This window comes from Hetaerina americana, unplaced genomic scaffold (assembly GCF_022747635.1).
Source record: "Hetaerina americana unplaced genomic scaffold, ioHetAmer1.1.p SCAF_5, whole genome shotgun sequence".
Taxonomy (NCBI): Eukaryota; Metazoa; Arthropoda; class Insecta; order Odonata; family Calopterygidae; genus Hetaerina; species Hetaerina americana.
In genome coordinates, this window is record NW_027287095.1 from 87,453,877 (window position 1) to 87,467,402 (window position 13,526).

Below are 13,526 nucleotides of genomic sequence, written 5' to 3' on the forward strand. Positions count from 1 at the left end.
CGTCCTGTTTTAATTACCATGTTTCCGCACCGTGTTAAACTACGCTCCATATCAAAATTGTTCCTAGTATTTTTATTGCCCTTCTTGAGATGGACAATAATGTCCAACTCCTTGTGAAACCTTCTTCGCCTAATGTAATCCTCATACTTCATTAACCAACTTGGTCCAAAACACACACAAGGTAGTTATACTACTGCTCCACCAGCTACAACTTTTACCATCGAATATTAACCTTTATCCTAGCCTTCCTTCAATCCGGAAACCTCACAACCTTTGTATTGCTTACATTGATTTTCATTCGGATGAAGATCAATTTAATATACACGGCACTAACATTATTTCAGCTGCACCTGCGCTTAACTCAATTAATTCGTATTTATTTAACCGTCTAAGTCGCAAAAGGTAATCTTCCAGCTAATAAGATGCATAATAAATGAAATGGTCTTAATTTTCGGAGGTGCTCGCCCACCAGCTCGGCCACCCGCTCTGCAGAGTTTGAAGACTAAGAGGGGGAAGTGGGGGGGAGGTAGGGGCAGGGACCCATGCGGCGAGAGATGGGCGCGTCTCGACCCTCGGTCACTCACTCGCTCACTCCTCCCCGCGAATGACCTCATTCCCAGCGAATGACCTGCTCTATCTGCAAACAAGTTGAGGAGGGACCGCCGGTGCGGGAGGGCACCAAAAGAGTTCGGGAGTCGCCCGCCTCCCACGCACCGCTCCAATCAAATGTGTATTCATATATATCGTTCCGAGGAATCTTGTATCAGAAACTGATCGAGTGCATCGGTCGAAATGACTGCGACCATGTTCAACTTAAACGGTTATCACTTTTAATCAAATGTCTCATGCCGAAACCCGCACGAAAACTTCTTCGATGAATAACTGCTACTGAAAAAAAACGACCAATCATAACTCTTGTTCGGGCAACACGTGCTGCGATACGCAACTGTAGAAATGGCAGTGCACGATAGTTCTGTTGATTCTTTTCCAATTGTTACGTTGCTTGTTTACGTTTCCAGGACACCTCGGAGTTAAACAAAATATCGACATTTTTCTGAGGCGTGGTTTTCCATCATTGAAACTTGAAACGAAACCGTTTGATACTTCTTATCGAATAATTTTTAGTGTGAGCCCGCCCTTTTCAATGGTTTTCCATATTCACCTTCTTTGTGTAGTGTGCGGAGTAGTGGCTAACAGCAAAATATTATTTGTAATGTGTACAACGGATGTTGCACGATTGGTGTCCGGTGACCCCTTTCAAGTGTCCTTTCGGTGAATCCCGAGGTGCCATGTGCATGTGAAAATAGTGGAATTGAAGTATGTAGATTGGTTGTTGATCTAACATCCCCCGCCACACGTTCTGTGGGACTGTTTACAGGGTAGTGAGGACAAATGTAGATTTAAATGAGTATAATCTTGACTCTACATGGAATCCTTTCACTCAACGCGGAGTGTTACATCGCTTGCTGCGAGCCTGTATTATTTTTTAACACCTGAAACATGAACATAATTGCGTATTGTATCACATTTACGCTTTTTCCTCCGATTTGGACAAAGCTGTTGCACCGGAGACGAATAAAATAAATGTGGATTGACGTGTTTTCACTGGATTTCTTTGACAATGTCAAAAATTTGTCAACATCGATATTCAACTTTCGGAGTTAGATCGCATGGCGCCTGCTTTTAACATTCGGATCGCCTTGGGCAATTTTACTTTTCATGAAGTAAAATTATTATATCGCGTGGAAGGGGTTTAATGGAGGTCACCCACGCGAAATTCCTCATGAGAAATCTCTCCTCTCCTAGGATGCTTCACACCTCACCTCGGCCGAACGAGACTTTAAAACGAAGAAAAACTCTCACTGTGACAAAGTGCCAGGATGAAGGTGCCAGCTTACAACACCTTCGATGTCACCCCGGGTTCCACTCCTGAGGATTCGGAATGCTCTCCATTTCGCAATTTATCTTAATTCTTAAGTGGAAACTTTTTAACTTTCGATATGTTGATTGTCTGGGATGGTGGAAACGAAACGTGCACACTAAATATGCATTCAAAATATTTTCTTTTGCCCACGAAAACATAACAATATCACAACCTTGATGATCAACTGTAAGAAAGCAATTCTAAAGTCACAATTCCACACAAGTAAGCAAAGTGATTCTCCTGGAGAGTTGATGGTACAACAGAGACACGTACGGCATTGCTAAAAGCGAAAGAAATGCGCAGGAAAATAAAATTTCCCATGCTTAAAACAGCAACTTGGGTGAATTCTGATACCACACTAAATACTCCCGAGAGAATTGGAAAAAGGGAATTTCCAGAGAATTTGAGAAGAAGAGCTAAATTGATACGACTCAGTCGCAGGAACAACTGTTTCTAGGGGGAAGGCTCTTTATCTTATCTCAATAAAGTTACATCTGTCTCGCACTGATATCATTGGACGCAACAGCGCTTCTGAGTCCCCACGAGTAGGACATTTGTTACACAGGTGAGTTCCATCGGGCCTAATCTGAAAACGTTGCTTGTAGTTCGCCGAAGGGACTTTCGTGACCACTTTAAAAGGTAAGGAAGTAGGATGAATCAACGCGTATGCTACCCCTACTTCTGCATAATAACCTGTAAGTCACAGCTAGGGTGTGTGGCCGAAAGCGATTCACTACCATGCATGCAAATTCAAACATTTGGTTTACCTTGATTTTTAGTTGCAATATATTATTTATTTTTATAAGTAATCCAACACTTAATGTAGATTTTGCATGAACACAAGCTGCCAAACGGTACAGCGACAATTTCCTTGTCTCTCTTAACAAGACAACCAAATATCTAATATTACAATAAGCCCCTCTTCCTCTCTGTATATTTCCTTCCTCCCTTCATTCCGGCCAACATCCCCATCCCATTCCTGTCTCTTCCTTATTTGCCCAACATATATGCCTTTAGCATTCCATTGTCAATCAATATGCTCTGCACCCACCTTTCTTTGCCTCCTTTTGATTTCTCCCAACAATCTCCTCTCCCATGCCTAGCACTTCCTCGTTTGTTTTCCTTTCCGTTCACGAGTCCAGCGTTTTCCTTCCTAGCCCAGTCGGATACATTTATTCTGATACCATATCGTTCTTGGGAAAAACCACGAGTAAGGTTTTCTTTCCCTGGTTAGACCTCATTTAAAATATGCATTCAGTCTATGGGATTCTCACGAAGTTGAATTTATTGCCGAACAGTATCGCGTGCAGCGTAGAGGAGCTAGATTTGTAAAACGTTGTAATGATTAAACTGAGTAGCGTATCCAAATTATTTGAGGAGCTAGGCTGGGAATCAGTCAATGGAGCAAAGGTTAAATTACAGATTCAATCTCTTGCATAAATTGGAAGGACCTCTCTTTAGTAGTGATGTTGAAAATGTATTATTATTACCTCCATCGTACTACGGTAGGAGAGATCATGTCAATAAAATCAGAGAGATCAAGAGTAGAACAGATAGATTTAGGATGTCATTTTTTCCTCGAAAAATAAGGTATCAGAATAACATCGTCCGACCGCGGCAGTGTCATGTTCAGGTAAACATTAGTCTGTAGTGTATTCACCCCCTACCATACACCCTTGTGGTGGCTTGCATGGTACAAAAATAATAAATAAATAGATAAACTGAGTAGCGCATTGAGATTTTTAGAGGATCTAGTTTGGGGATTACTCACGGTACGAAGGTTGAATCAGAGACTAAATTTCTAGCATAGTAAATTGAATGGAAGGTTCTTTAGCAATGATGTTGAAAATGTATATTCACTCCAATGTGCTACAGCAGGAGTAATACTGAGAGTAAGGTCAAAGAGATTAAATGTAGGAAAGACACATTTAAGGTGTCGTTTTTCTCACGAATGCTAAGGGATCAGAATAACAATATCCGACCGCGATGGGAAGGAAAAAAGTATTGATACTTTTTCATTTTAAGTCATCTAGTGCGTTGTCATTATCTCATCTAATCTTAATTTATTTCCTTCTTGTTACTGGCAGCTCGCATCTTATGCGTAGAGACGTATATCTCACTTCGATACCGCAGAGCATTTATTTGGGGTTGACACGATCTACAAATAACATGAAATACTTTACACACATGTGTTGAACTAAAAATCAAGAGAAACTTAATTTTTGACACTGCTTGTCTCCAATGAAAAACCATCCCCTGCCACGCACCCTAGTGGCGACTAGAAGGGTACCACGTACAAGTACGTAGAACTAATTTCTTGAGAACCTCATTTTGCACACACTGTTATTAACCATCGCCTGTCATCCCAAATCAATCACAACGAATCTGCAAATAATTCGGCAATAGTTGTACTCCTTGTTCCCAACTCCGCAACTCTTTTTCGATGAATTCCCCGCCTAATTTCACGCCCTCCCCACCCCCACCCCATCGCTAATCCCCCCCCTTTCCGCGTGCACGTCGGAGGGCGGCGGTGGGCAAGGGAAGGAAGGAAGGCCGGCGGGGGTGCGACGACCTGCCGCCTCCGAAACCTCCCTCTCCTCTCCCGGTGCGAGGGCGAGTGAGCCAAGGGGGCGAACGGCACCCTCGCCCCTCTCACACTCTAACCCCCTCCCACCCCAACCCGCCCCGAGTGATCGCGCCGGCGCGGGGCGAGAGCGCGGAAGAGCGGCACTGGGACTACTCAACAGGCCCACCACGCCGCCACCGGTGCCGGTGCAAGGGCGCGCACGCCGATAAAGGAAGGGGGGTTGGTGGGGGCACCCTGCCTCTTAACCCCTTTCTCCCCCCTTCACCCCTCTCCATTGGGGCACCCGCACCTGACGCCCCAAACCCCTCTCCCATCCCTCTTGCCCCTCGTCCGCACGCATTCCATTCGCCTCCTCCCCCCTTCCCGTAAGGGGGGTGGCAGTCGGATCGGGGGTGCGGTGCACGAAGGGGGGGTGGGAGACGTGCGCTAAAAAAAATATAACTGGGTGGGGAAGAATCGTCTGTGTGTGTGTGCGTGTGCATTGTGGGGAAGAGTTGAGACCGAAGGGGGTTGGAGAATGGTAATTGATCGCGATGGAGAGGAAATTGTGAAGGGGTGGCACAGGGGGAGAGTGAGTTTAAAAGGGGAGGGGTTTGTAGAGAGAGAAAAGGGGAGAGAAGGAAGGAGGGTCGACGTGCACGGCGTTTCGGGGGATATGGCACCATTGGGGCTGGGGTGCGGGCGAAGAGAGGGGGGATGGATGCTGGGGGGGGGAGAAGAAGGTTAGGTCGCCGGAGCGTGGTTGCCAATGAGCATTCGCGAGCGTATTCCTTCTACAATCACCCTCCCTCCACTTCTACCCCCCCCCGATCATCCCCTCCCCATTGTTTTAACGGATAAGATTTCAATCGGCAATAAAGTTTTTGGGCAAATAATTGAAACGCCGACAGCACCAATATTCACGCCACAGTCGCAAAAAAATTATTCTTCCGCAAAGTTTTTTTTTTAATTTCAAATCGGCGTCAACATTTTCAAACCTAAGTCACGACAGACACGTGCTTCGAGGATTATTCGGTTGACGACCGAACAAAGATCAAAACTCTCGATCGTCGTTTAATGATTTTTCTTATCTCTGCTCACATTTTTTTGAGAATTCGCATTCGCCGACAGACGAAGCATTCCCTCCGACTGAAACTTTTGTTCCTTCAAAGGGATCCGTGCATCCCTTCCCTTCCAACGGAAACAAATTTGAGTACTATCATCGACAAACAATAAACTGAAAACGAAATCGGTTGTTTTTTTTCATCATTTCCCTGTAGATTGTGCGAAGAAGTAGTCCTTTTCCACTACCCACGTGGTTTCCTCATCGTCCGCAGTTCCGCTTGTCCGCTTGCGAGACGGCGTTTGCGCCGTGTGGTTTACTCGGGTCCATGTAAGATCGGAGAAGAAATCCTCAATCGGTGTTCAAGCATAGGGTTCGCTTGGAGGGGGGGCGGAGGTGAATGGCATGCACGCAGGGGTCAGGGCGCGTCCCCCGGCGTTCCTCCGGAGGCGGCGGTGATTTCAGGAAGAGGACAAATACGGGCGAGCTTACCCCCCTTTCCATTCCCTCTCCCCCCGCGCCCTCTCTCTCTCTCTCTCTAAGGGGACAGCTGGACAAGTCTGAGGACTGACCTGAGTGATCAACCGCGGATACTAGCCTCGCCTCCGCTCCGTGCCCCGACAGCCGGTCTGCGGCAGGCAGCGGTGTGGCTGGCTCTTGTCTCCCCTCCTAGCAGGCCGGCGGCATCATTGCGTCAAGCGGTGGGGCCGACTCGAGCGCGACACACGCAAGCACGCGGCGAAAGGGACGGGGGCGGCGGAATTAGGGGCGGGGGCGGCGGAATTAGGGGCGGGGGCGGAAGAGGGGGGTGCGGAGGTGCGGAGAGCGCGGCACTCGATACCACCCCCGAGGCGCGCCACCATCCTCGCAGCGCTCTCGCACTGCCATCTCACGGTGGAACCACGGACCGCTTGGTCACTAGCGCCGCTCGCGGCCGAAGGTCGCAACGGCTCCGGAGCAAACGAATCGATTTATTCCAATGCAGAAGTATGGCGGTCATGTTGTCTGGAGGAGGGGAAGCTCGCATCGATTTTTCACTCAAAAGGCTTGAAACGGAATCAATATAATTCTGCATCGCCTTTCCATTAGACAGGGATGCAATGAAATATTGCACAACCTTCTGATGCTTAAGGACTGATCTGGAGAAGATTTGAAAGTACTACCTACCGGCTAGGTGTGTTAGAAATCTTTCGAGAATAATGTTCATTTTCTGTCATTAAGTCTTCATCTCTCTCCGTCTTTAAGAACCCGTCGCGATAAAATGATATGTTGAATAAATGCCCCGTTATAAAATATATTGTAACTGACACTGAAATGGTAAGTATCTTAAGTTACATAGAATTTGAGAGAATGACGCTCAAGCATTCAAAATAAAAGGGAGTGGTTGGTTTCACTTTAACGTTGCTCAAGAAAGAGCTTGATTGAAAAATAATTTTGTGACGGGTCAAGAGATAAGAATCCCTTTCCGCATGTGCAGTGGCATTTCGTTCTGCAGTGCCCTTTCCTAACTGACGGCCTATCCCATTTTTGTAAGGGGGAGGGGTGAACGCAACGATCCAGAGCGTCTTCGTCTTGTTCCGTTTTAGGACAACACTTATATCAATGAAATTTCCGATGAAAAGATTATTAACTAATACAAGATGCGAAAACTTAAAGGTTTAATTCACTTCGCGAAATCTTTCTGATGGATGTGAGTGTTGGCGTATTTTACCTCAAATTAATCTTTTAATTATTTCTTTAGATTACTTCTTTCAAGCTACAATGGCCAGGAAAAACGCCGCTAATTATGCAAGGGTTAATTACCAACGTGTGGCCACAGCCGATGATGGATTCATAGATACACAGGTAAGATGTTCTTTAGAACCACATCAATTCACTACTATTGTCTTATGTCGCTCCAAAGTTGCCCATAAATATTGAATATATCCTTGATACATTAACTCCCTAGTAACTTAGTGACGTTGATAACATTATTTGAAGCAAAACATGATTGCGTTAAAAACATCCCAAGAAGTTGCCACAAACAAACCCAAATGCAACCCCAGAGAAAGCCTGCTCACCAAAGATGTTAAGTCCAATGTATTAAATGTGTTTTCCATTATATTGGCATAAATTTACATTTGAAAAGCATTAACTTTTGTGCTAAATATCTCAATAAATAAACTTCAATCTTGAGTAAAAACGACTTCATTTGTATCCTATGACTAATCTTGCATGATTTTACACTCCCTGTCTTCCTCAAAATATACGATTCACCATTTGTTCACTAGATATCGTAGAAATATATTTCATAAGTTATTTATTCTTATTACGAGTGAAAGCTAAGCTATTTGTTGTCCGTATTACATATAGATGTTGATGACTATTTGTTTCTAGTTGTTTGCGGTATATTAATTAAATAGTGCTCGTTAATCAGACGATTGCATACCAACAATAATAGATTTGATGCATGCAAATCTTCACTGAATATTAAATTTTCTGTGAAATTTGGAGTCATCAATATACCCCTTCTAAGTTCTTGCTATAACAATTGATGATGGGTAAATTCGAAAACCATTTCCTAAACAATTAGTCCATTCAGAATACATCAAAAATGCAATTAATTTTCCTGATTTCTTTCAAAATATGTAATCCAATTATTGGTCCTGGTTAAAGTTATTGCTAAATTATTTAACTAAATCGAAAAAGTGGCCAAAAGCGCATCTGTGTGACAAAAGGTTTAGTATCAGCACAATATACAGGCTTTTATAACTGTGCTTTATTTCAATTGTTACTACGGATATTTAAAGTAAAAATATCATTTTCTGTTTCAGTTTGACAAAGTACCCACTAAAATTCCATGGAGGGCATTGATTTTAGCTGCTCTCCTGTTCCTTGGTGGTATTATATTGCTTGTTGTTGGAAGTTTGTTGGTTAGTGGGCAGATTGACTCCAAGGTAAATTGGCATTATCTTTTCAGCTGAAAAGGATCCTCTTTGAATGTGAGAGTTTTGCTGTATTGATTATGTTGTAATTATTCATATGCTAACAATGTCTATAAGGAGATTTTTCTTTATATTCTTGTTGATATCACATGACACTTAGTGGTGTGTGTTGAAGGTGGGCAGTGAGAAATACAATCATTTTTAGACACCAATGTAACTCCATAACTTAAATCTGTGCATTATATTTTGGCATGGAGTGAAGACCTCATGAAAATCTGCCCAAGGATTAATTTCATTGTAAGAAGTTTAGGAAATACTCCATTGTCCGCATATCCATATAAATGGCGTGATATTATTTACTGGGTGCTAACAAAAGCAATAGTGCATAATATATCAAACACAAATCTTTTACTGTAATGAAAAAGAAGTAAAATAATTAAAATGTTAGCAGTTACATTTCAGAATTAACCTCATCCACACTAATGTTATTATATCCAAATGATTGTTATTTTTCCTACCTCTCCGCACAGCCTTTAAGTGTTAAATTTTTCATTAATAATTTTTGAGATCCAAATTACATATATTGGCCTCTTCCTGCCAGATAGATGAACCCGTGCCTTGTGCACACCATAGATGAATAAAAGCATAAAATTTGAATATCTAAACACAGAATTAGGTGGAATGATGTAGAAATAGTTGAATAATAAACCAATGTAGGGAGCTAATAGGACAAAAGAAGTGTGGTGGAAAACACCATGCGAGGAAATTGAAAGTTTACAAAGGAAGAGTGAAATTGGTGTGCTATTCAAGAAGGTTAAAACACTATCGTGAAATAAGAAGGGAAAATCTATGTTGACAATTGGAGATAAGTCCGGGAAAATACTAGTTTCACCAGGAAAGATTCAAGAGAGATGGAAAAAGTAGGTAGACGATTTATGATATTTAGACATTAGGCCAGCAGGTTTAGACATAGAAAGGGAATATGATGTAGATGAATATAGCTTAGGTCGAGGAATACTTTGTGGTGAGATTTAAAGGGCATTAAGGGAATTAAAGTCAAATAAGTCTGTGTGGGTGGACAACCTTCTCGTAGAGTTTAGAAAGGGGTAGAAGGAAGAGTTTTTATGAACTAATTCATATGATTTTTAGAAAGGTATTTGACCAGAAGACATTTTCTCATTGTAAGAATACAGAAATTAAAATAATTAAAAAAGTTTTTCAAATTTCCAGAATAATCGTTCCCCGTTGATCAGAATTCAAATTTGGGTCATTGAATTTCCCACCAAGTGATTTGGCCAGTTAAGTTATTGACATCCTTTTCATACCGCGAATTTCTGTTAGAAATTTAAAGAAAAAAGATGTTCTTACAGGTAACCCTGCATACATGAAGTAATTATAATCATGCACCTTGCATCACTACACACAATGTCAAGGCCAACGTTCAAACACCAAAGGTTTTGTTTCCTTATGCAAATTCAAAGAAACAGTGGGAAATTCCACATCATTAAACTCTGCAGTGTCTACTGTGCCCCTGTATTCACTAATATTCAGTAGAAAGGTTAAATTAATTAGTAAATGCATACTTCTTTACGTACATTCCTAATAATGATTAAGTTTAAAGTCAGTTTGAGAGTATATGTTGATAGTTTAAGATTATTTGTGTTCTTTGATTGGTGGATGAGCTTTGAATCATAGGTAGAAGATGGCAATGAGTTGTAGTGGAAGCTGAGTGCCTTTTCTGCAGTAAACTTCATGCACTAATTTTTTTTAGTAAGAAAGCAAGGTATCGAAGTAAATCTTTTCTTTAAACTAGAGCTACCTTTGATGGCTTGGGGACATAATGGCATTTCTTAGCATAGGGTACCATGACTAATTGGTGTTCAGAAGGGAAATGATTGAGTTTCTACCATTTTGTAAAGAAACAAAAATATTTTAAGCATTTCTATTGTAATATAGAAATTAAGTTTTCATGACAAGTAGATCAGGGCTGTGAATGCTAAATTCATGGCAGAAAGAATGACTGGAACACTTCGCAAGCATGTCTAATTGAATTAATAAATAAATTAATTAATTAATAAATAAATTTATCCCATTTTGCAAGCATTCGGGAGATACACGTATGGACTAAGGATGAGAGAAATAAGGGTCGTGGAGGGGGATAGGCAAGGATAATAGACTCTGGAATTGCTCTTGGAACCAGGCCATATACTTCAGATTCCAAAGGAGGGATAGGTATGAAGGGAGAAGGTATGAAGCAATGGAATTACGTCTATGGAAACATTTCATAGGTGGTGCTTCATTCCAACTAGCCCCGTAGATACTCAAAATAGTGTTTGAAAGACAGGATGCCTTGACTTAACGTTAGCCCTAAGTGTTATCTTTTTCGTGTTTTATCTTCGCATTTAGTGTCTCCTAGATATTATTAAAATATACTGGGAAGCGTGCATTTTATTATTGAATTTGTCTGTGCACACCTGATGCAAAATCAGGAACATTTAAGACTGCCAGTTAGTTTCTGTGATTGGGTATCACTTGCATTCAGCGTTGTCAAGACCTCAGAGCTCATGTTAAACCAGTGGAGGCCTTCAAAACCATTTTGTAAGGGATAATAAAATGTACAAAACTGTGTAATCGCTGCATTGTCCTTGAATAATGATCTTGAAAGTGTCTTGGGCCAAAATGGTCAAAGGTAGTAGGGACATTAGAAGAAGAATAGCACTTGGCAAAGGAGCTTTGCCTAACACATATCTTTTGCCTTTGCCTAATATCTTCCTGTCATCCTTGCATCAGTGGATGACTTCATTAAAATAGCTGTTGCAGCACTTCCCAAAGTTCTATGAATTTGTATAAAGTTATCAGCAGGGTTAATGAATTCACTCTAAAATCCATGCTTTTCAATGTTTCTCATTCCAGTATTCAGACCGAACCTGGCCCATCATCATCTTGGGGATTATAATGTTTTTGCCTGGTGCATATCACGTGCGAATCGCTTATTATGCATATAGGCAGTATCCTGGATTTTCATTTGATGACATTCCAGAGTTTGACTGATACAAATTGTATATTTGAATGTTGTGAAAGATTGTTGAAGCCTTGCCAAACACTGACTTTGCTAATTATGTGATTTTATGGCATTTTTTGAGTGGAACTGTGCTGCAGTATAATTATAATATACATGTTATCTGTCTTCGATGTCATCTCTTGTATTTTTAGTATGTGAAACTATTTAACATTTTGTTCTATTAAATAAAAATATCGAGAAAAAAAATAAAATATTGAAAGAATGAAAAACTACTTGTTTACTCTTCATTGATAATGGTGTTCCGGTCGACATGAATTTTTTACAAAACCAGGAACCTGCTGAACATGACACCCCTCTTAAAAAATGCTAAAGCCTTGCTCTGCAGTACAAAATTTTAACTCTGCCTATTTTCCCTACCTCCCTTCATTACACGTCCATGGGTTTTATCTTTTCTTGCCTATACCTTGCTTCTCCTCCAATATTCTCCCCTCTATTGCCGTTTTCAACTTTCCCTTACCATGTTGAATTTCCTCCACTTTTTTAATGTATCCCTAAAATCCTGTCTGTTACCCCACCATTCCCAATGCTTCCTAGGCACACTGCCCTCCCAATCCCTACCATCACTATCAAGGGTTTCTTTCCATTAACACCCACAATCATTTCCTCTATTTGTTGTATATACTGTAAGATCAAGGTCCCCTACCCCCAATGATTACTTTTTGCAATGTTAGACCTGTTTTTAAAACCAAGTTCATTCTTACTGATTTTATCTCCACTGACTGCTATCACTCACCTGCGTAATGTTGGAGAAGAAAAAATTTGAAGTGCTTTGTCTGTCAGCCAAGGGGTTGCAAGCATTGCTGAGTGAATTGGATATTCAGTGCAATACATATGGGATGAAAATAAATATAAATAAAACAAAGGTTATACAGTTTCCCAGAAAAAGAAAGGATAATTTAAACAATAAGATAGGAGGGATAAAACTAGAGTAGTTGGAACAGTTACGTATCTTGGAAGTTTATTTGACCAAAATGGTCAAATTTGTAGGGACTTGAGGAGAAGAATCGCATTAGGCAAAGAAGCTTCCACAAGAAGGAGGGAATTGATGACAGGGACATTGATCAAGGATGTAAAGAAAGGGCTTAAGGAAACTTTGATATGGAGCGTGTTTATGTACGGCGTGGAAACATGGTCATTGAAGTAGAATGATTGGTGTAGATTGGAGGCTTTTGAAATGTGAGTGAGAAGGATGGAAAATGAGAATTTGACAAAAAGGGAAATAAATGAGGAAGTGCTCGGTATGGTGGGTGAGGAGAGGGGATTTTTGGGAGGAATCCTATGGAGGCAGGAAAAGTGGATGAAGGGCATATTGATCAGCAATGGGATGTTGAAGACTGTGATAGAGGGGAGAATGTTAGGCAAGCGAGGAAGGGTCAGGAACAGGAAAGGGATGTTGGACGGGATGAAGGAAGTACTCAGAGATGAAGATGGGCTTGTTGTAGAGTATGATGTTGTGTTTTGTTAGGAGAGACAAGATATTTATTTGGTAGTTGGGTCCATCAAAATCCTACCTTAATCAGTGGATTACCAAATTTTTTTAATGAATGAAATAAACTGGTGTAGAACATGGATGAAAAGAGTAGAGTGAATGAATATGAAGGGATGAATGCTATGAAGAGTAGAAGTGTTTAGAATGAATGTGATGAGGAAGAGTTTTGGAAACTGTGCCCATATTTTCATTGCTTGCAAAATGATGGTGAAGAATAAGAATGAGAGAATATTACACGAAATGATAGCAATAGGGAAGTTGATGAGGTTGTAACAGCTGTGAGAATTCTGAAGAAGTTCTAGTAATTGTATAGTTAGTGAACTGTCAAAGAGTTGGTTCAAGTTACTGATTACACAATCTTTCTTAATTATTTAACTCATGTTTACAAATTGTCATTCCAATGGAAGAATGTGATAATGTTTCTTTTGTAAACAGAGAAGGTGAGTACGGTGGAATTAAATATCATAAATTTAGCCAT

At 41.1% G+C, this 13,526-nt stretch overlaps 1 protein-coding gene across 2 annotated transcripts; it reads left to right on the forward strand.

The window, feature by feature from the left end:
- The first annotated feature begins 6,524 nt into the window (after positions 1 to 6,524).
- On the forward strand, positions 6,525 to 11,734 carry LOC139693957 (transmembrane protein 230). Of its 2 annotated transcripts, none has more exons than XM_071592321.1 (4): positions 6,525 to 6,727; positions 7,295 to 7,398; positions 8,367 to 8,489; positions 11,391 to 11,734. In XM_071592321.1, the coding sequence occupies exons 2-4, from the start codon at positions 7,315 to 7,317 to the stop codon at positions 11,526 to 11,528; spliced, it is 345 nt and encodes a 114-aa protein (XP_071448422.1). In that variant the 5' UTR covers positions 6,525 to 6,727; positions 7,295 to 7,314; the 3' UTR covers positions 11,529 to 11,734. The 2 variants fall into 2 exon arrangements, with proteins under 2 accessions (XP_071448422.1, XP_071448421.1); XM_071592320.1 differs by lacking the exon at positions 6,525 to 6,727 and adding an exon at positions 7,047 to 7,209.
- The last annotated feature ends 1,792 nt before the right edge of the window (positions 11,735 to 13,526 follow it).